Source organism: Gadus chalcogrammus, chromosome 11 (assembly GCF_026213295.1).
Source record: "Gadus chalcogrammus isolate NIFS_2021 chromosome 11, NIFS_Gcha_1.0, whole genome shotgun sequence".
NCBI classification, from domain to species: Eukaryota; Metazoa; Chordata; class Actinopteri; order Gadiformes; family Gadidae; genus Gadus; species Gadus chalcogrammus.
In genome coordinates this window covers 26,885,831-26,908,096 of record NC_079422.1, presented here as the reverse complement: position 1 = coordinate 26,908,096, position 22,266 = coordinate 26,885,831, and the positions used below count along the sequence as shown (strand labels likewise).

The following is a 22,266-nucleotide window of genomic DNA, read 5'->3' as shown; positions in this document are numbered from 1 at the left end:
ACAGGTATATACTGTAGATATAGAGCTATAGAAACAGGTATATAGATATAGAGCTATAGAAACAGGTATATACTGTAGATATAGAGCTATAGAACTGTATGAGAGTGAACAAAGCAGAACTACAAGCTGGGGGTGGAGCGACCCCACCTCCTCAGACTACCTCCATCCTGGCCAGGGTCTGCAGGTGGAGCGGGTGGTCCTGGAGCCGGCGGCCAAAGGCGGAGCGGCGGGTGGCGTAGTCCCGGGCCAGCTGCACCACCCTGGAACACCACCGGGTCAGAGTCAGAGGACCAACACCACCCTGGAGCCCCCACCAGGTCAGAGGACCAACACCACCCTGGAGCCCCCACCAGGTCAGAGTCAGAGGACCAACACCACCCTGGAGCCCCCACCAGGTCAGAGGACCAACACCACCCTGGAGCCCCCCCCACCAGGTCAGAGAACCAACACCACCCTGGAGCCCCCACCAGGTCAGAGTCAGAGGACCGCTCTAATGTCTGGCTGCAGCCTGTAGGACATGGACCTCCACATCCAACTGCTACGTCATGCGTCATAGGTTTTATGCCAGCGATAATTTCAGTAAATTATGTCCCTTTTCAAACATCGATATATTGGGACACTTTTCATGATTAATTATTTTCCATGCACCTTGGTAAACGATACAGTTTTACGATGTAATGGAAAGAACATAATGCATTCACATGCGAGCAAAAATCAGGAACTAACAAGCTAGCGCAACAGGGTTAGGGTCAGGGTAGTAGTGGTTAGGGTTAGGTTAGGGTTAAAGTGCTGTACAATATCGCCTAACCTTCACCCATTCATGCACACATTCACACACCGACGGCGGAGTCAGCCACGCAGGGCGACAGCCAGCTGGTCAGGAGCAGTCAGGGTGAGGCGTCTCGCTCAGGGACACCTCCACACAAAGTTGGAGGAGACGGGGAACTAGCACCCTCCCGGTTACCAGCCAACCCGCTCTACCTCCTGAACCACATGCCTCCCCAGTGTCACGTGACCAGCTGCAGGACCCCAGGTCATGTGACCAGCCGGGGGGGAATGAGGGAAGCTAACGTGGCTACGCTACCGTCTCATGGCGGCGGCGGCAGCCACACTGTTGTGGATCCGGGTGACCGTTAGCATGTTAGCGATGGAAGCTACGCCTCGGCCCTCTTCCGCCAACTGGTGAAAGGGAAGAGCAGGACAGAAAAAAAAGTGTTACAGGCCACGGTCGACCATGTTTAAACTGCATGTGATATGGTTCTGCGTGGAGAAACATCAAGGACAGGCACTTTATCAGAGAAATATTTTTTGTCATATTTGTCGAAATTCTCTTTCCCAAAAGGAATCAATAAACTAAAAGCTAGCTTAGGCTAGCGTTTAGATCCAAGATGGCCTCACGGCTAGCGTCTAGATTCAAGATGGCCGCTGGCCTAGCATCTAGATCAAATATGGCCGCCAGGCTAGCGTCTAGATCCAAGATGGCCGCCGGGCTAGCGCCTAGATCCAAGATGGCCCGCCGGGTGAGTCAGCCCCCTGGGTGGGGGGTGGGGGGGGAGCCACTGACCCGGTGCGCTGGCAGGCCGTCCAGCAGCAGCTCCGCGGTGGGCATCTGCCGGGTCCCCAGTTTGTCCTTCAGCCGCTGGACCTCGATGCCCTCCAGCCGGCCCTGGGGGTCCCGGCGGACCTCAGCGTAGAACAGGGACAGACCCCGGCTGCCCTGGGGGGGAGGAGTCAGACGGGGGGAGGAGTTAGACGGGGGGGAGGAGTCAGACGACGGTTAGAGATGGTTGGGATAGGCTCACAGAAGTGTTTGATCCCGACACAAGAGGAGATACTCTGATCTTTCAACTTGGTATAAAAGGGTGTTAAGTACTTTTGGGGTGAATAGCACTTACTACTGGGGGATTAACAGTGTTAACTAATATAATCCAATCTAAATATTGACCATGAATCAATCCCTTCTCTTTTCCAATGGCTGCAACATTTCAGTTTGCTTAAATGCTTCGACCATCGGACTAAACTGAAGGATTCTGTAAAATAATCTGCCAAAATAACGGGACTATTTCAACCGGCAAAACAAACAAAGCTAGACTGCAGAACATCTCTGAAGTCCCGTTAAAGAGGTCAAATGACCGGCCACCAGGTGTGGGGTGGTTTACCGTTAAAGAGGTCACATGACCGGCCACCAGGTGTGGGGTGGTTTACCGTTAAAGAGGTCACATGACCGGCCACCAGGTGTGGGGTGGTTTACCGTTAAAGAGGTCACATGACCGGCCACTAGGTGTGGGGTGGTTTACCGTTAAAGAGGTCACATGACCGGCCACCAGGTGTGGGGTGGTTTACCGTTAAAGAGGTCACATGACCGGCCACCAGGTGTGGGGTGGTTTACCGTTAAAGAGGTCACATGACCGGCCACCAGGTGTGGGGTGGTTTACCGTTAAAGAGGTCACATGACCGGCCACCAGGTGTGGGGTGGTTTACCGTTAAAGAGGTCACATGACCGGCCACCAGGTGTGGGGTGGTTTACCGTTAAAGAGGTCACATGACCGGCCACCAGGTGTGGGGTGGTTTACCGTTAAAGAGGTCACATGACCGGCCACCAGGTGTGGGGTGGTTTACCGTTAAAGAGGTCACATGACCGGCCACCAGGTGTGGGGTGGTTTACCATTAAAGAGGTCACATGACCGGCCACCAGGTGTGGGGTGGTTTACCGTTAAAGAGGTCACATGACCGGCCACCAGGTGTGGGGTGGTTTACCGTTACAAGCCATTTTGGAAAACTACCCCTTATGACATCAGGTGGGCGTGTCCACCTGTGACGTCAGGTCTGGGTCTGCGGGGACGGCGGGGCCGTACCGGGGGGATGGATCCATCACGGCCCACCACCCGGCCCAGGGTGAGGGTCATGTCGGCGTCCGTGGCGGAGGTGAACCACTTGAAGCCGTGGAGCCGGTAGGACCCGTCCGGCTGGGGCTCGGCCAGCGTCTCCGTGCCAGCGGCTGGACGGAGGGAAGGGAACGAGTCAGACCGCGGCGCCAGCTACCGACTGCGGCGTACGGTACCGACCGCGGCGTACGCTAGCGACCGCGGCGTACGCTAGCGACCGCGGCGTACGCTAGCGACCGCGGCGTACGCTACCGACCGCGGCGTACGCTACCGACCGCGGCGTACGCTACCGACCGCGGCGTACGGTACCGACCGCGGCGTACGCTACCGACCGCGGCGTACGCTACCGACCGCGGAGCACGCTACCGACCGCGGCGCACGCTACCGACCGCGGCGTACGCTACCGACCGCGGCGTACGGTACCGACCGCGGTACGGGCCGCGGCGTACGGTACGGGCCGCGGCGTACGGTACGGGCCGCGGCGTACGGTACGGGCCGCGGCGTACGGTACGGGCCGCGGCGTACGGTACGGGCCGCGGCGTACGGTACCGACCGCGGCGTACGGTACATACCGCAGCGGACGGTACCGACGGCAGCGTACGGTACAGACCGCGGCGGACGGTACCGACCGCGGCGCACGGTACCGACCGCGGCGTACGGTACCGACCGCGGCGCACGGTACCGACCGCGGCGTACGCTACCGACCGCGGCGCACGCTACCGACCGCGGCGTACGCTACCGACCGCGGTACAGGCCGCGGCGCACGGTACAGACCGCGGCGCACGGTACCGACCGCGGCGTACGGTACCGACCGCGGCGTACGGTACCGACCGCGGCGTACGGTACCGACCGCAGCGTACGGTACATACCGCAGCGGACGGTACCGACGGCAGCGGACGGTACCGACCGAGGCGTACGGTACCGACCGCGGCGTACGGTACCGACCGCGGCGTACGGAACCGACCGCGGTGTACGGTACCGACCGCGGCGTACGGTACCGACCGCATCGTACGGTACAGACCGCGGCGGACGGTACCAACGGCGGCGTACGGTACCGACCGAGGCGTACGGTACCGACCGCGGCGTACGGTACCGGCCGCGGCGGACGGTACCGGCCGCGGCGGACGGTACCGACCGAGGCGTACGGTACCGACCGCGGCGTACGTGCCTCAGGGGGAGGAAACGGTATTCAAGATAGGGGGGAGAATAAATCACAACGTATCAATTACACTTATTTTTGGGCCATCTCAACCAGACAGGAAGCCGTATTAATAAACATCACTGCAACGGAGAAGGACAACGTGAAAAGCAAAATAAAATGTACTACGATAAAAAAAAAATACAAACAAATGACTTTAATGAACTATTGTAAGGACTGCACCCCTAGCTCCTTAAGACTGGACTCAAATCGTCCGGATAAAGTAATATAATACAGATAAAGTAATATAATACAGATAAAGTAATATAACACAACTTTGTCACTCGTCTCTGTAGGCGTTTACGAGGCAGGATGACGAGTGGAGCTCCGACTACTGACCCACGTCCGATCCGCCCCTCCGCTCGGTCATCCACTGGCCAGACGTCCAGAACCGCTCGGGGTCGCGAGAGGTCAACCTCCTGTAGGCGGAGTCAACGGCCGGCGGCACCCCGAGAGACTGTGGTGCGCCGTGATTAGTTAACGAACAAACTGCTTCACGATCCACTTATACACAATATTCACTAATAACCATTACAGCTATTACTATTATTATGACTGCACTTGTGTCCCCAGACAGTCACTAGTGGAACAGCGGAGAGCTCAAAGAGCAGAGAGGTGAATCGATCAGTATCACACCTGGATGACCTTGGCCGCTCCGTCGGTCATGGCCAGAGGACAGGTGAACAGACCGGACGACGGGGAGTAGAGGAACAGCTTACTCATCTGGTGGACGCGACTACAGACAGACAGGCAAAGAGAAGGAGAGACAGACAGAGAGAAGGAGAGACAGACAGGGAGACAGAGAGAAGGAGAGACGGACAGAGAGACACAGAGAAGGAGAGGCGGACGTGGCCATGATAACCAGGATCTTAAATACGGTGTAACCTCAGACTAGAGTTTCACACTTGATTGTAAACATGGGAATCACCGCAGAACGTACCGAGCAGTAATACAAAAGAGACGCAACATGTAAACGAGAGTTGGATTCCCCTGACCTCCATTCACCACACGACCTCTCGTAGCCGATGGCGACCAGCCCCTCCCTGGCAGACAGCTCTTTCATGCGCTGCCAGGCGGGCGAGGTCACGATGTGGTCCACCCTTCTACCCCAAGGGTCAAAGGGGACGAGCCTGGGGGGGTTGACCTCACACTCTCGCCCCCAGGAGTCCACCTCACCTGAGATCCTCTCCCCAAACGCCTGCAGGTCTGAGAACACGGCCTGCTGGAGACACACGTCAGAGCAACTAGCCTCATCCTTTGTGTTAGTCATCACTTACTGACTACATGAACCTTTCCGATTTGTTGACCACACTATTCAAACACTGCCCAGCCTTCAGCAGCGTCTGATCCTTACCTGGGGGGGCAGGTGTCTCCTGAGATACCTCCCTAGCAGAGGGTCTTCTAGAAAGGGGTTCTTCAGCTGAGGCTGGGCCTGGAAGAACCGACCGGTCCTGGACCTGGAGAACAGCGGGGGGGCGTGGGGGTCCCGGGCGGCGGCCTCGTCGGGGGCAGAGGTCCCTGGCTGGACGGCGCTGACCCCTCTGACCTGCAGGGCAGGTCTACAGGTGGGCTGACCCCGGAGGAGGAACCTCAGCCAGGCTGCACTCGTGTTGTGGTTCAGACGCATCGACCCGGCGGACATGTTGGTCACAGCTGAGAGGGGGGGGGGAGAGAGAGAGAGAGAGAGAGAGAGGGGGGGGAAGAGAGAGAGAGAGAGAGAGAGAGGGAGGGGGGGAAGAGAGAGAGAGAGAGAGAGAGAGAGAGAGAGAGAGAGAGAGGGGGGAAGAGAGAGAGAGAGAGAGAGAGAGAGAGAGAGAGAGAGAGAGAGAGAGACACCGTGTTGTTGTTATGGTGATACCTGTTTGTGCGTTTCCTGTGTTTGTGTGTATAGAGAACCATACATGATTCCCACAGCCATCGTACCCAAAAAGTGTGTTTCCAGTGTTTTCATTTCTCTCAATCACACCTTGATAACCCTAAATAACAACTACAACTTAACTACGAAACCAGTCCGTCACTTCAGACTTTCACACTGTTTGTCCCTGGCACATAAAGGCTACCCATAATGCACCATCAGTTATAAAGTGACATGGTTAACTGCCACGGCACATTTTAGATCTGTTTGGCTGTTTGTTTTTCTCTGTGCTGGCATTGACTGTGTTGTCTCTGAATAGGGAACCTGTTGGTCTGGACGGGTCCGTCTGCCCCACCCCGAGTCACATGATGCAGCGGCTTTATCAGGTTAGAGTCTGGGAGTTAAGCCTTATGGAACTACCAGGGTGTTAAGGAACAGGGCGAGGGGACCCAAGCGCTGGACACGGGGAGGCAGAGACGGGGTAAAAGGAAACAGGGTTTATTGGGACACGGGGTAGTAGGTGACAAGCTGGGGCGAAGCAGGCGGCAGTCAGGCAGGCGAGGGTTCAGCATCAGGCAGACAGTCAGGCAGGCAGTCAGACAGGCAAGGACTCGATGATAGGCGGGTAGTCAGGCAGGCAGGGGTTTGGCAACAGGTAGGCAGAGTGACGGACGGAGAACAAGGGAAGAGGGGAGAGGGTTATCAAGAGAACGGGAACACTGAACTGGGTCTAGAGAACGCTGGTAGGACCGATACGAACTGGGTAGTTGTAAACGACGAACTGGCGCCGGCTGGATGGAGATCCCCGGCTGAAGTAGGAAGTGGAGATTGATGATTGAAGACAGGTGTGACGGAAGAATGAGGTACAGTGGCGTCAAGTGGCCACTAGATGGGAGTGTTGGACGCGGCGTGACACAGGGTTAACTCAATATTAAATCACAAAACATACTAGCACACATACCCTGGGCATACAGGGAGCGGGGTGTTTTTGTGAAGACTGTAAAGAAAAATACAACCCTCAGAAATAGTTTTGACATTTCAATTGTGTTTGTATAGGTCTTAATCCCAGATACAGTGTTTTGTTAAATATTGCGTTTCTTACTTTTTAAAACATATCAACATATTTGAATTACAGCGCATGAATGCACCCAAAGCCAGAGTGTGAAAGTTGAAACGACAGTGAACCGTGTGTCCGTGGGGGCGGAGCCAGGTGTTAGGGGAGGAGCCATGTGTTAGGGGAGGAGCCAGTTGTTAGGGGAGGAGAGGAGGGGACGTCTTGTTCAAGAAACGAAACTTAAGGATCATAGAAACCAAAGGCATCCAACGTAGAAGCAGTTCTCTCTTTCAGGAGGAAAGAAGCATTTTGGAAAACATCGTCTGACACAGAAACCACAACAAGGTGAGTAAATCAGCACAACTTTAAGAAAAAGTTTGAACCTTCCCCTTATGGAATTAGAACAATAATGGAATATCTCAATACATGAAACTTGTCTTCTAGGATGGCCTCTGCTAACACTTCCTGGTCTGAAGAGAACTTTTCCTGTCCCATCTGTCTGGATGTGTTCAGCAGCCCAGTTTCCACACCGTGTGGACACAGCTTCTGCAGAACCTGCATTAATAGATTCTGGGATGAAAAAGTCCAGTGCAAATGTCCTATTTGTAACAAGATGTTCGACACTAGACCTGATCCACAGGTCAATATCCTTGTATCAGAGATGGCTGATCAGTTTAGAGCGACCGTACGAGTAAAGGAGCAGCCTTGTGTTGAACCAGGAGAAGTTCCCTGTGACGTCTGCACTGGGACCCAGCTGAAGGCTGTGAAGTCCTGCCTAGTGTGTTTTATGTCTTACTGCCAAACCCACCTGGAGCCACATCAGAGAGTCACAGTCCTGAAGAAACATCGGCTGGTCGAGCCTATGGACCGTCTGGAAGACAGGATGTGTAAGAGACACGACCGACTTCTGGAGCTCTTCTGCCAGACTGAACAGGAGTGTGTGTGTCAGTACTGCACAGAGGCAGACCACAAGTCCCATCCTGTTGTACCTCTAAAGGAGGAATATGAAGTGAAGACGGCCCTGCTGGGGAAGATAGAGGCTGAAGTTCAGCTGATGATCCAGGAGAGAAAACTAAAGATTAAGGAGATAAAAGACACAGTTGAATATAGCAAGAAAGACGCAGACAGAGTGATAGCCGATGGTGGGCAGGTCTTCACTGCTTTGATGCGTCGCGTTAAAAAGTGCAGAGATGATTTCAACCAAACAGTTAAAAAGAGACTGAAAACCACAGAGAAACAAGCTGAAGACCTCATCAAAGAGCTGGAGCGGGAAAGAGAAGATCTGACCAATAGAAGCTCAGAGGTGAAGCGGCTCTCACACACTAAAGACCAGCTCCACTTCCTCCAGGCCTTCAGATCCCTGAAGGATCCTCCACCCCCCAGGGACTGGACCACGGTGGAGGTCTGTCCTCCGTCATACGCAGGGACCTTGATGAGATCCCTGGTTCAGCTGGAGGAGACACTGAACATGGAGATGAAGAAGCTGCGTGAAGCTGCTGAACTGAAGAGGGTCCAGCAGTATGAAGTGGATGTGACTCTGGATCCTGATGCAGCTAATGTCTGGCTCATCCTGTCTGAGGATGGGAAACAAGTACATGATGGAGGTGTGTGGAAGAAACTCCCAGACAACCCTAAGAGATTTAATTGGTATGCATGTGTTCTCGCGAGGCAGAGCTTTTCCTCAGGGAGATTTTACTTTGAGGTCCAGGTTAAAGACAAGACTGTATGGTGGTTAGGAGTGGCCAGAGAGTCTATCGACAGAAGAGGTGGGACCAGGTGGACCCCTGAGAACGGTTACTGGATTCTTTCCTACAACAAGGATGGGTTGGTATTTAGAGATAACCCTGTTGTCCGTCTCCCTCTGAGAGCTGAGCTCCAGAAGGTGGGGGTATTTGTTGATTATGATGAGGGTCTGGTCTCCTTCTATGATGTGGAAGCCAGGGTTCATATCTACTCTGCTACTGGCTGTGCCTTCACTGAGCCTCTCTATCCATTCCTCTCTCCATGGTATCATTACAAAGGTACAAACTCTGCCCCCCTGATCATCTCACCTGTCAATCAAACAGACTAGGACTTCTGTTTGATAACAAAATAAACAAACAACCAAAATAACTAATGTTTCCTGAATGGGAATCTACCATGGGAGATCTGAGAGAACTGCATTCATATCGTACTATTCACTTTTAATTAACAACAAAATGTACTAAGCAACTTACACTGTGTACTATAAAATATATGAATCACTATAACTGGTTAGAATACTCACTTAAATGTTCAATGTCTTTTTTCTGATCGTTCCTTAAATACAATAAGGTTAGTTTAAAGTGTAAAATGTTATTTTTTATTATAATTATTTTGATATAAACTAGTGACAACAAAGACAAGACGAGGTGCGCGCAGATGGCACTAGGGACGGGGGGATGTGACCCCCTCAGATTCATAGTGAAGCCCCCCCCCCCCCCCACTGTCCCTAGGCGACAAACATCACCGGTAAAACGGAGGCTTCCTCCTCTTGAAATGTCACTGCAACATGTCTTACAAACTGTATATGCTGATCTTTCTCCGAGACGGTGAAATACTTCCACACGACCGAGGTTTTTCTTTCACTTTTATTTGTAAACAAACCACAAGTGTGCGCGGGCGGCTTATTTTTTTTTCTATCGTATCACTCTGCAAGCTTCCTCGGTTGCTATGCGACGTCAACGTGTTTGGCGGACTATTTCTCTGCTGATCAACGCTACGAATGCTGGTAACAAATAAATTGCAAAAAGACACACCGTGTGAAGTTATTTTTTTGGCCATAGATTCCATATGCTTAAGACGTGTCTAGTTCACCGTCATGCAGGCTGTGTTCGGTAAAATAAATAGCGATTCGTCTTCGGCGCATGAAGGCCTATCTGCCTAACCCCACGTTGAAATAATTTTGATGTTGAATGTTGATGATTGAATTTTCAGTTGTTGAAATAAACAGATTGATTTCATACAAATCATAAAAGCCTCTCCCTGTGTCATTGTGTGTGCGTGTATACGAGGTGCGTGTGTGCGTGATGGGTGAGGGTTTGTTTCCCTGACACGAAAGGGGGAATAAATAACAATGCCTAAAAAATAGCATCCGTATCGGCATCGGCCAAATTGTTATTTTAAACATCGATATCGGCCCAGGATTTCACAATCGGTGCCTCCCTAATTCAAACATTAAAATAACTGGAAAACTCACTCCTTACTCCCATTACAAATGATGCAGCAGTTCGCAAATATCCTGAACTGAAAGAGGAAGACTTGAGAGTCCAACTGGCCATGTTTAAAAACAAGTACAAGGTCAACACAACTGCAGATGCTGTGCATGCTTTGAAAGAAATGCCCCCTTGAGTCCGTGGCCTGTTTGATCAGGTAGAGACACTAGTGAGATTGTTGATGGTGGTGCCCATATCATCTGCTGAGGCAGAGCGCAGTTTTAGTGGGTTACGCAGAATGAAGACATGGTTGCGATCAACCTCCTCGCAAAAAAGACTCAATGGCACTGCTGTGTGCCATGTTCACCAAGAGTCTTGACAGACTGGACAGACAAGAAATTGCCCAGCAGTCTGTTGAGGGTAATGAGAGGAGGAGAGCAGCAGTATGTTCAGGGTAATGAAAGGAGGAGAGATGTCTTTGGGTCCTTCAGTGAGTCTGCTTAGACAGTAAATCTGTTTGGCTTTTTGTTCATTCATGTAAATATGTTGTTCTTTACACTTCTGAGTGTCTACACAAATGTTTAAATAAAACATATTTGGCATAAGGCATGACATTTCTGTGGGTGATTGGCATTCCAGACAAATAACAGTTTCATCATATATGGATAGTGTTGATCAAGTAGGCCTTTGTTTAACAATGTTCACTGTTGTTTAACCAGGATTTCAAATAAGAATTCTCCAATGGCTTTTTAGTGCAAACCATTGGCTCATAGGCTATTACGAAAGTAACTACTTGAGCGCTAGCTAAAGCCCAAATAACATAAAAATAACTTATTGAGTTGAAATCCTTTGCTGACAGCTTTGTCCCCCCAGTTCAAAAATCCCATCTGCGCCCCTGGGTTAGAGAACCTTCAGCTGGTTAACGAATGCCTCTTCAAAACGGTCCTCTTGGAGGGTGAACGTGAGATAGTCTCCCATTACCACTACGGTGCGTTTAAAATAGTTGTGCTCGGTGAGAAATATAATAATTATAACTTTTAGGAGAATCGAAAAGCGCCTCAAACTGTGTACATAACCATGTTGGCCCTTTAACGTTCTCATTCGCGTCTGCGTTAAGGAGCGACAACAACACACTACGACGTCCTTCAGAAATATTCTTCTTAGTTTACATGTGAGCATCTGTACCGAATACAATACTAAACAATTCAAAAACAATTAACAAATTAGCACTAACGCAACGAAACGACAAAGTCTTACCGTCTCTGTTGTTTTCCTTTCCTCTGGGGTCCGCTTCGTACCTTCAAAGTAAAAGTTCGACCTACTCGCCAAGTCCTGCATCTGACCCGGGAAGGCGGTCAAAGGTCACCGCAGGGACCAGAGGAGTAGGGGGGGGGGAGCCCGGGGCCCCTCCCGTAAACCTTTTAGTGTTGAATAAGGATGTCTAACTAAAAATAATGATGACTTGCATTTGGGATACAACTTTTATAAAGAATCATTCACATGTTTACAAAGGACAGGAACGCTATGTGGGCGATGAACCAGGTTTATTATTTCATGTAAAGAGTTTTCAAAAAGACTGAAAACACATGCAGCGCCTAATAATTTTTTTTTCATGACTTTAAAAATCAGACTGAGAGAAGAACTTGGGCACTGAAAGGGTGAGCAAACAGAAGAGTTCCCCAGAGAGCGACCTGGAGACAGAGACACACTGATAAAACCCAGTACAGGTCTGGTGCTCCAGGTGGCCACAGGACCACGACTTTAAAGGAGAGAAACTTAGTGTTTCATTACAGACTGGATCCTCTTTATATATTTAGAGATATATAGATATATATATATATATATATATTGGCAAGTCAGATGATCCTTAATTGGTTGAAGATCAAACAGATATTGTGATTAATGTTGAAACCCAAGCCTCTGAACACAAGACAACTCTCAGAACCAACGAGCAGGAGCCAACGATTCAAACGTTAACAAACATATGTGGATATAAAAGTAGGAGAACATAAACCCCTGTTACCGTGGAGACGTCCCCACAGGACCGCACAGACCCCACCCACAACGGAAAGTCAAATAAAAAGAACCATGGAGGCTGAAACCATCAAGAACCGGCGGAGAGCGGAGAGCGAAATGAAAGGAGCGCCGATGCAGACGTTTGTACGGTCCTGAGGGCCCCTCTCTGGTGAGGGCCCCTCTCTGGGGGGGCTGAGGGCCCCTCTCTGATGAGGGCCCCTCTCTGGGGGGCTGAGGGCCCCTCTCTGATGAGGGCCCCTCTCTGGTGAGGGCCCCTCTCTGGTGAGGGCCCCTCTCTGGTGAGGACCCCTCTCTGATGAGGGCCCCTCTCTGGGGGGCTGAGGGCCCCTCTCTGATGAGGGCCCCTCTCTGGTGAGGGCCCCTCTCTGGGGGGCTGAGGGCCCCTCTCTGGTGAGGGCCCCTCTCTGGTGAGGGCCCCTCTCTGGTGGGCTGAGGACCCCTCTCTGGTGAGGGCCCCTCTCTGGGGGGCTGAGGGCCCCTCTCTGATGAGGGCCCCTCTCTGGGGGGCTGAGGGTCTCTCTCTGGTGAGGGCCCCTCTCTGGTGAGGGCCCCTCTCTGGTGGGCTGAGGGCCCCTCTCTGGTGAGGGCCCCTCTCTGGGGGGCTGAGGGTCTCTCTCTGGTGAGGGCCCCTCTCTGGTGAGGGCCCCTCTCTGGGGGGCTGAGGGCCCCTCTCTGGTGAGGGCCCCTCTCTGGGGGGCTGAGGGCCTCTCTCTGGTGAGGGCCCCTCTCTGGTGAGGGCCCCTCTCTGGTGGGGGCCCCTCTCTGGGGGGCTGAGGGTCTCTCTCTGGTGAGGGCCTCTCTCTGGTGAGGGCCCCTCTCTGGTGAGGGCCCCTCTCTGGGGGGCTGAGGGTCTCTCTCTGGTGAGGGCCTCTCTCTGGTGAGGGCCCCTCTCTGGTGGGCTGAGGGCCCCTCTCTGGTTGGAACAAACATCCCATCTCGTTATCATCTTAAACATATCCAAGATCCATTTTAAACCGGATTTCTCCTTTAAGGAACAGGGCGAGGGGACCCAAGCGCTGGACACGGGGAGGCAGAGACGGGGTAAAAGGAAACAGGGTTTATTGGGACACGGGGTAGTAGGTGACAAGCTGGGGCGAAGCAGGCGGTAGTCAGGCAGGCGAGGGTTCAGCGTCAGGCAGGCAGTCGGGCAGGCAGTCAGACAGGCAAGGACTCGACGATAGGCGGGTAGTCAGGCAGGCAGGGGTTTGGCGACAGGTAGGCAGAGTGACGGACGGAGAACTAGGGAAGAGGGGAGGGGGTAATCAAGAGAACGGGAACACTGAACTGGGTCTAGAGAACGCTGGTAGGACCAATACGAACTGGGTAGTTGTAAACGACGAACTGGCGCCGGCTGGATGGAGATCCCCGGCTGAAGTAGGAAGTGGAGATTGATGATTGAAGACAGGTGTGACGGAAGAATGAGGTACAGTGGCGTCAAGTGGCCACTAGATGGGGCTGTTGGACCGCGTAGCAGGACGCGGCGTGACACAGGGTTAACTCAATATTAAATCACAAAACATACTAGCACACATACCCTGGGCATACAGGGAGCGGGTTGTTTTTGTGAAGACTAAAGAAAAATACAACCCTCAGAAATAGTCATGACATGTCAGTTGTTTAGGTATAGGTCTTAATCCCAGATACAGTGTTTTGTTAAATATTGCGTTTCTTACTTTTTAAAACATATCAACATATTTGAATTACAGCGCATGAATGCACCCAAAGCCAGAGTGTGAAAGTTGAAACGACAGTGAACCGTGTGTCCGTGGGGGCGGAGCCAGGTGTAAGGGGAGGAGCCATGTGTTAGGGGAGGAGCCAGTTGTTAGGGGAGGAGAGGAGGGGACGTCTTGTTCAAGAAACGAAACTTAAGGATCATAGAAACCAAAGGCATCCAACGTAGAAGCAGTTCTCTCTTTCAGGAGGAAAGAAGCATTTTGGAAAACATCGTCTGACACAGAAACCACAACAAGGTGAGTAAATCAGCACAACTTTAAGAAAAAGTTTGAACCTTCCCCTTATGGAATTAGAACAATAATGGAATATCTCAATACATGAAACTTGTCTTCTAGGATGGCCTCTGCTAACACTTCCTGGTCTGAAGAGAACTTTTCCTGTCCCATCTGTCTGGATGTGTTCAGCAGCCCAGTTTCCACACCGTGTGGACACAACTTCTGCAGAACCTGCATTAATAGATTCTGGGATGAAAAAGTCCAGTGCAAATGTCCTATTTGTAACAAGATTTTCGACACTAGACCTGATCCACAGGTCAATATCTTTGTATCAGAGATGGCTGATCAGTTTAGAACGGCCGTACGAGTTAAGGAGCAGCCTTGTTTTGAACCAGGAGAAGTTCCCTGTGACGTCTGCACTGGGACCCAGCTGAAGGCTGTGAAGTCCTGCCTAGTGTGTCTTATCTCTTACTGCCAAACCCACCTGGAGCGACATCAGAGAGTCGCAGTCCTGAAGAAACATCGGCTGGTCGAGCCTATGGACCGTCTGGAAGACAGGATGTGTAAGAAACACGACCGACTTCTGGAGCTCTTCTGCAGGATTGAACAGGTGTGTGTGTGTCTGTTGTGCACAGAGACGGACCACAAGTCCCATCCTGTTGTACCTCTAAAGGAGGAATATGAAGTGAAGTCGGCCCTGCTGGGGAAGATAGAGGCTGAAGTTCAGCAGATGATCCAGGAGAGAAAACTAAAGATTAAGGAGATCAAAGACAAGGTTGAATTTAGCAAGAAAGACGCAGACGGAGTGATAGCCGATGGTGGGCAGGTCTTCACTGCTTTGATGCGTCACTTTGAAAAGCGCAGAAATGATTTCAACCAAACCGTTAAAGAGAGACTGAAAACCACAGAGAAACAAGCTGAAGACCTCATCAAAGAGCTGGAGCAGGAAATAGAAGATCTGACCAATAGAAGCTCAGAGGTGAAGCCACTCTCACACACTAAAAACCACCTCCACTTCCTCCAGGCCTTCAGATCCCTGAAGGATCCTCCACCCACCAGGGACTGGACCACGGTGGAGGTCCGTCCTCCGTCATACGTAGGGACCTTGAGGAGATCCCTGGATCAGCTGGAGGAGACACTGAACATGGAGATGAAGAAGCTGAGTGATGATGCTGAACTGAAGAGGGTCCAGCAGTATGAAGTGGATGTGACTCTGGATCCTGATACAGCTTATCCCAAGCTCATCCTGTCTGAGGATGGGAAACAAGTACATCATGGAGGTGTAGTGAAGAAACTTGCAGACAACCCTAGGAGATTTACTTGGTATACATGTGTTCTCACGAGGCAGAGCTTCTCCTCAGGGAGATTTTACTTTGAGGTCCAGGTTAAAGACAAGACTGCATGGCGTTTAGGAGTGGCCAGAGAGTCCATAGACAGAATAGGTGGGACCATGCGGACCCCTGAGAAGGGTTACTGGACTCTTCTCTACAACAAGGATGGGTTGGTATTTAGAGATAACCCTGATGTCCGTCTCCCTCTGAGAGCTGAGCTCCAGAAGGTGGGGGTGTTTGTTGATTATGATGAGGGTCTGGTCTCCTTCTATGATGTGGAAGCCAGGGTTCATATCTACTCTGCTACTGGCTGTGCCTTCACTGAGCCTCTCTATCCAATCCTCTCTCCATGGTATCAGGAAGGAGGTACAAACTCTGCCCCCCTGATCATCTCACCCGTCAATCAAACAGACTAGGACTTTTGTTTGATAACAAAATAAACAAACAACCAAAATAACTAATGTTTCCTGAATGGGAATCTACCATGGGAGATCTGAGAGAACTGCATTCATATCGTACTATTCACTGTTAATTAACAACAAAATGTAACAAAATGCAACTTACACTGTGTACTATAAAAAAATATGAATCATTATAACTGGTTAGACTACTCTTTAATGTTCATTGACTTCTTTCCGATCGTTTTTTAAATACAATTAGAGTCAAGGTCAAGGTTGCTTTATTCATACCCGTGGGTAAATTTGGTGTGCAGGGCAAGAAAAGGGCGTTCACACACTTAGCATACACAGTATAAAAGAATAAATAAAGGACACAACAAAAATACAGAAGACAAGACAGACACGCAGACAAAAATCACAGAGGTGCTCAGTACATCAGAAAGTGCAACAAAGTTATGCACCACTAGTGGCGCTGCAACAATTTATTCGTATAGATAATGGCTGCAGGAACCAAACTGTTCCTGTAGCGGTTTGTTCTGCTTTTGGGAACTTTGAGCCTCTGTCTGGAGGGAAGCAGCTGTAATGCACTGTTTAAAGGGTGGGTGTTATCATTTTGAACGGATTTCAATAACCTCTGTAACAGTTTGGTGTACAGGGCTTCCATGTTCGGCTGTGGCTCACCAATCAACTTACCGGACCATTTTACAATCTTGTTGAGGGAATTCTTATTTTTTAAAGATATGTTTCCAAACCATGATGCCAATGAAAATGTTAAAATTGACTCAATAAAAGCACAATAAAACAAAGACATCATGGTTTTGTCTATGTTAAAAGAGGAAAGCTTCCTCAGACAGTGTAGGCGCTGGTGACCCTTCTTAAAAACAGCTTCACAATTTAAATCAAAATTGAGGGTGGAATCGATTACTGTCCCAAGATATTTATATGAGGTTACCTGTTCAATGGTCTGACCTTTTATTGTGAGGGCCTCCTGACTGTGAGCCTGCCTTCTAAAATCAATGAACATATCCTTTGTTTTGGACACATTTATCTGAAGATAAGAGTCATCACACCATCTAAGAAAGTCATCTATAACCAGTCCATGGCTGCTCTCCCCACCCCTAAGCAGGCTGACTACCACCGAGTCATCTTAACCAGTCCATGGCTGCTCTCCACCCCTAAGCAGGCTGACTACCACCGAGTCATCTTAACCAGTCCATGGCTGCTCTCTCCACCCCTCAGCAGGCTGACTACTGGGTTAGTTGAAAGTGCAAAATGTTATATTATTATTATTATTATTTTGATAGGGTTATGGTTAAGGCAGAGTGGTAGATATAACAGAGTGGCGACACTTCCATTGGACTCCGTTGTAGCGCCTACTTCCGGGGTATGGAGCCTCGAACAGTTCCAAACAACCATTTTACGGCGTAGGAGATCATCCATTTCCATTGCTGGCCGTCGAGTAATTTCTGCGGTAAATTGATTAAATAGCTTCCTCTTTTGAATTGTCAACTGTCTATATTGTATCAGAGGCCCTTTATGATGCATACACTGATATTTATTTGTATATGCACAGCGTAATTATATATATTTGTATCTTGGTAGACGACCGATTGCCGGCTAGTTTGTGAGCTCGACTTCGCCGTGTGATGGTATCTACACCAACAATTACAAAGTTGAATGAATAGTGAATCTAACTTTTATTTAGTTAGTTATTTAACTAATCTAATCTAATCTAAATATTGACCATGAATCAATCCCTTCTCTTTTCCAATGGCTGCAACATTTCAGTTTGCTTAAATGCTTCGACCATCGGACTAAACTGAAGGATTCTGTAAAGTAATCTGCCAAAATAACGGGACTATTTCAACCGGCAAAACAAACAAAGCTAGACTGCAGAACATCTCTGAAGTCCCGTTAAAGAGGTCACATGACCGGCCACCAGGTGTGGGGGGATTTACTGTTACAAGCCGTCTGTTAACAACCGCGGCGCACGGTACTGACCGCGGCGTACGGTACCGACCTCATTGTACGGTACCGACCGCGGCGCACGGTACCGACCGCGGCGCACGGTACCGACCAGCATATCGACCGCAGCGACAGGGGGAGAAACGGTATTCAAGATTGGGGGGAGAAGAAATCATAACGTATCAATTACACTTATTTTTTGGCCATCTCAACCAGCCAGGAAGCCGTATTAATAAACATCACTGCAACGGAGAAGGACAACGTGAAAAGCAAAATAAAATGTACTACGATAAAAAATAATACATACAAATTACTTTAATGAACTATTGTAAGGCTCCTTAAGATTGGACTCAAATCGTCCGGATAAAGTAATATAATACAGATAAAGTAATATAAGACAACTTTGTCACTAGATATCATTCTCGTCTCTGTAGGCGTTTACGAGGCAGGATGACGAGTGGAGCTCCGACTACTGACCCACGTCCGATCCGCCCCTCCGCTCGGTCATCCACTGGCCAGACGTCACTTAACCGCTCGGGGTCACGAGAGGTCAACCTCCTGTAGGCGGAGTCAACGGCCGGCGGCACCCCGAGAGACTGCGGTGCACCGTGATTGGTTAACGAACAAACTGCTTCACGATCCACTTATACACAATATTCACTAATAACGATTACAGCTATTACTATTATTATTACTGCACTTGTGTCCCCAGACGGTCACTAGTGGAACAGTGTGCAGCTCAAAGAGCAGAGAGAGTTGAATCGATCAGTATCACACCTGGATGACCTTGGCCGCTCCGTCGGTCATGGCCAGAGGACAGGTGAACAGACCGGACGACGGGGAGTAGAGGAACAGCTTACTCACCTGGTGGACGCGACTACAGACAGACAGGCAAAGAGAAGGAGAGACAGACAGAGAGAAGGAGAGACAGACAGGGAGACAGAGAGAAGGAGAGACAGACAGAGAGACAGACAAAGAGACACAGAGAAGGAGAGGCGGACGTGGCCATGATAACCAGGATCTTAAATACGGTGTAACCTCAGACTAGAGTTTCACACTTGATTTTAAACATGGGAATCACCGCAGAACGTACCGAGCAGTAATACAAAAGAGACGCAACATGTAAACGAGAGTTGGATTCCCCTGACCTCCATTCACCACACGACCTCTCGTAGCCGATGGCGACCAGCCCCTCCCTGGCAGACAGCTCTTTCATGCGCTGCCAGGCGGGCGAGGTCACGATGTGGTCCACCCTTCTACCCCAAGGGTCAAAGGGGACGAGCCTGGGGGGGTTGACCTCACACTCTCGCCCCCAGGCGTCCACCTCACCTGAGATCCTCTCCCCAAACGCCTGCAGGTCTGAGAACACGGCCTGCTGGAGACACACATCAGAGCATCTAGCCTCATCCTTTGTGTTAGTCATCACTTACTGACTACATGAACCTTTCCGATTTGTTGACCACACTATTCAAACACTGCCCAGCCTTCAGCAGCGTCTGATCCTTACCTGGGGGGGCAGGTGTCTCCTGAGATACCTCCCTAACAGAGGGTCTTCTAGAAAGGGGTTCTTCAGCTGTTGTTGGTCCTGGAAGAACAGACCGGTCCTGGACCTGGAGAACAGCTGGGGGGCGTGGGGGTCCCGGGCGGCGGCCTCGTCGGGGGCAGAGGTCCCTGGCTGGACGGCGCTGACCCCTCTGACCTGCAGGGCGGGTCTACAGGTGGGCTGACCCCGGAGGAGGAACCTCAGCCAGGCTGCACTCGTGCTGTGGTTCAGACGCATCGACCCGGCGGACATGTTGGTCACAGCTGAGAGAGAGAGAGAGAGAGAGAGAGAGAGAGAGAGAGAGAGAGAGAGAGAGAGAGAGAGAGAGAGAGAGAGAGAGAGAGAGAGAGAGAGAGAGAGAGAGGGAAGGAGAGAGAGAGAGAGAGAGAGAGAGAGAGAGAGAGAGAGAGAGAGAGAGAGAGAGAGGGGGGAGGGAGAAGTGGGGGGAGAGAGAGAGAGAGAGAGAGAGAGAGAGAGAGAGAGAGAGAGAGAGAGAGAGAGAGAGAGAGGGGGGAGGGAGAGAGAGAGAGAGAGGGGGGAGGGAGAGAGAGGGGAGGGAGAGAGAGGGAGAGACTTATTTTTTGGGCCGTTTTATGCCGTGTTGTTGGTATGGTGATGCCTGTTTATGTTTGTGCGTTTCCTGTGTTTGTGTATAACAGGGAAATAAAGAACCATACATGATTCACACAGCCATCGTACCCAAAAAGTGTGTTCCAGTGTTTTCATTTCGCTCAATCACACCTTGATAACCCGAAATAACAACTAGAACTAAACTACGAAACCAGTCCGTCACTCCAGACTTTCACTGTTTGTCCCTGGCACATAAAGGCTACCCATAATGCACCATTAGTTATATTGTGACATTGTTAACTGCCACGGCACATTTTAGATCTGTTTTGCTGTTTGTTTTTCTCTGTGCTGGCATTGACTGTGTTGTCTCTGAACAGGGAACCTGTTGGTCTGGTCCGTCTGCCCCACCCCGGGTCACATGATGCAGCGGCTTTATGAGGTTAGAGTCTGGGAGTTAAGCCTTATGTAACTACCAGGGTGTTAAGGAACAGGGCGAGGGGACCCAGGCGCTGGACACGGGGAGGCAGAGACGGGGTAAAAGGAAACAGGGTTTATTGGGACACGGGGTAGTAGGTGACAAGCTGGGGCGAAGCAGGCGGTAGTCAGGCAGGGAAGGGTTCAGCGTCAGGCAGACAGTCAGACAGGCAAGGACTCGATGATAGGCGGGTAGTCAGGCAGGCAGGGGTTCGGCGACAGGTAGGCAGAGTGACGGACGGAGAACTAGGGAAGAGGGGAGGGGGTAATCAAGAGAACGGGAACACTGAACTGGGTCTAGAGAACGCAGGTAGGACCGATACGAACTGGGTAGTTGTAAACGACGAACTGGCGCCGGCTGGATGGAGATCCCCGGCTGAAGTAGGAAGTGGAGATTGATGATTGAAGACAGGTGTGACGGAAGAATGAGGTACAGTGGCGTCAAGTGGCCACTAGAAGGGGCTGTTGGACCGCGTAGCAGGACGCGGCGTGACACAGGGTAAACTCAATATTAAATCACAAAACATACTAGCACACATACCCTGGGCATACAGGGAGCGGGTTGTTTTGTGAAGACTGTAAAGAAAAATACAACCCTCAGAAATAGTCAAGACATGTCAGTTGTTTAGGTATAGCTCTTAATCCCAGTTACAGTGTTTTGTTAAATATTGTGTTTCTTACTTTTTAAAACAAATCAACATATTTGAATTACAGCGCATAAATGCACCCAAAGCCAGAGTGTGAAAGTTGAAACGACAGTGAACCGTGTGTCCGTGGGGGCGGAGCCAGGTGGTAGGGGCGGAGCCAGATGTTAGGGGAGGAGCCAGAGGAGAGGACGTCATGTTCAAGAAACGAAACTTAAGGATCATAGAAACCAAAGCCATCCGACGAGGAAGCAGTTCTCTCTTTCAGGAGGAAAGAAGCATTTTGGAAAACATCGTCTGACACAGAAACCACAACAAGGTGAGTAAATCAGCACAACTTTGAGAAAGGTTTGAACCTCTCTTCCCCTTATGGAATTAGAACAATAATGGAACATCTCAATACATGAACCTTGTCTCCTAGGATGGCCTCTGCTAACACTTCCTGGTCTGAAGAGAACTTTTCCTGTCCCATCTGTCTGGATGTGTTCAGCAGCCCAGTTTCCACACCGTGTGGACACAACTTCTGCGGAACCTGCATTAATAAATTCTGGGATGAACAAGTCCAGTGCAAATGTCCTATTTGTAACCAGATGTTCGACACTAGACCTGATCCACAGGTCAATATCTTTGTATCAGAGATGGCTGATCTGTTTAGAACGACCGTACGAGTAAAGGAGAAGCCTTGTGTTGAACCAGGAGAAGTTCCCTGTGACGTCTGCACTGGGACCCAGCTGAAGGCTGTGAAGTCCTGCCTAGTGTGTTTTATGTCTTACTGCCAAACCCACCTGGAGCCACATCAGAGAGTCACAGGCCTGAAGAAACATCGGCTGGTCGAGCCTATGGACCGTCTGGAAGACGGGATGTGTAAGAAACACGACCGACTTCTGGAGCTCTTCTGCCAGACTGAACAGGAGTGTGTGTGTCAGTTCTGCACAGAGGGTGACCACAAGTCCCATCCTGTTGTACCTCTAGAGGAGGAATATGAAGTGAAGACGGCCCTGCTGGGGAAGATAGAGGCTGAAGTTCAGCAGATGATCCAGGAGAGAAAACTAAAGATTAAGGAGATCAAAGACACAGTTGAATTTAGCAAGAAAGACGCAGACGGAGTGATAGCCGATGGTGGGCAGGTCTTCACTTCTTTGATGCGTCACGTTGAAAAGTGCAGAGATGATTTCAACCAAACAGTTAAA

At 50.4% G+C, this 22,266-nt stretch overlaps 3 protein-coding genes and 1 pseudogene across 9 annotated transcripts in view; 2 read left to right on the top strand and 2 right to left on the bottom strand.

Moving 5' to 3' along the window:
• Positions 1-12,406, bottom strand: part of LOC130392599 (acyl-CoA dehydrogenase family member 11-like) — a 19,386-nt gene extending 6,980 nt beyond the window's left edge. Inside the window, exons 1-9 of one of the 2 annotated variants that reach the window (XM_056603154.1) lie at positions 11,423-12,406; positions 5,438-5,736; positions 5,079-5,302; positions 4,720-4,819; positions 4,423-4,540; positions 2,856-2,998; positions 1,565-1,717; positions 1,085-1,179; positions 161-260 (exon numbers count right to left, since the gene is read on the bottom strand). In XM_056603154.1, the coding sequence (XP_056459129.1) occupies positions 161-260; positions 1,085-1,179; positions 1,565-1,717; positions 2,856-2,998; positions 4,423-4,540; positions 4,720-4,819; positions 5,079-5,302; positions 5,438-5,725 (1,221 nt within the window). In that variant the 5' untranslated portion in view covers positions 5,726-5,736; positions 11,423-12,406. Of the gene's footprint in view, positions 1-160; positions 261-1,084; positions 1,180-1,564; positions 1,718-2,855; positions 2,999-4,422; positions 4,541-4,719; positions 4,820-5,078; positions 5,306-5,437; positions 5,737-11,422 lie in introns of both variants that reach the window. The other variant, XM_056603153.1, reaches the window with a different exon arrangement.
• LOC130392382 (uncharacterized) lies at positions 6,961-16,570 on the top strand. The gene is made up of 4 exons (XM_056602866.1): positions 6,961-7,337; positions 7,437-9,045; positions 14,081-14,172; positions 14,272-16,570. Exons 2-4 carry the CDS (start codon positions 7,438-7,440, stop codon positions 15,896-15,898), a joined length of 3,327 nt encoding a protein of 1,108 aa, XP_056458841.1. The 5' UTR covers positions 6,961-7,337; position 7,437; the 3' UTR covers positions 15,899-16,570.
• LOC130392604 (acyl-CoA dehydrogenase family member 11-like) overlaps positions 14,816-22,266 on the bottom strand; it is a 25,571-nt gene continuing 18,120 nt past the window's right edge. For 4 of the 6 annotated variants that reach the window (XM_056603159.1, XM_056603162.1, XM_056603158.1 and 1 more), the window contains 4 exons: positions 19,353-19,651; positions 18,994-19,220; positions 18,623-18,722; positions 14,816-18,441 (listed from right to left, as the gene is read on the bottom strand). In XM_056603159.1, the coding sequence (XP_056459134.1) occupies positions 18,262-18,441; positions 18,623-18,722; positions 18,994-19,220; positions 19,353-19,640 (795 nt within the window). In that variant the 5' untranslated portion in view covers positions 19,641-19,651 and the 3' untranslated portion in view covers positions 14,816-18,261. Of the gene's footprint in view, positions 18,442-18,622; positions 18,723-18,993; positions 19,221-19,352; positions 19,652-21,861; positions 22,242-22,266 lie in introns of those variants that run through there. The other 2 variants (XM_056603161.1, XM_056603163.1) reach the window with 2 other exon arrangements.
• The window catches only part of LOC130392606 (E3 ubiquitin-protein ligase TRIM39-like), a 2,161-nt pseudogene continuing 1,142 nt past the window's right edge, over positions 21,248-22,266 (top strand).

Coding starts and splice junctions, on each gene's coding strand:
- LOC130392382 (XM_056602866.1), top strand. CDS start 7,438: ATGGCCTCTGCTAACACTTCCTGGTCTGAAGAGAACTTTTCCTGTCCC. Junction 9,046..14,080: donor CCCCCCTGATCATCTCACCT/GTCAATCAAACA, acceptor TAAGGATCATAG/AAACCAAAGGCATCCAACGT. Junction 14,173..14,271: donor GACACAGAAACCACAACAAG/GTGAGTAAATCA, acceptor CTTGTCTTCTAG/GATGGCCTCTGCTAACACTT.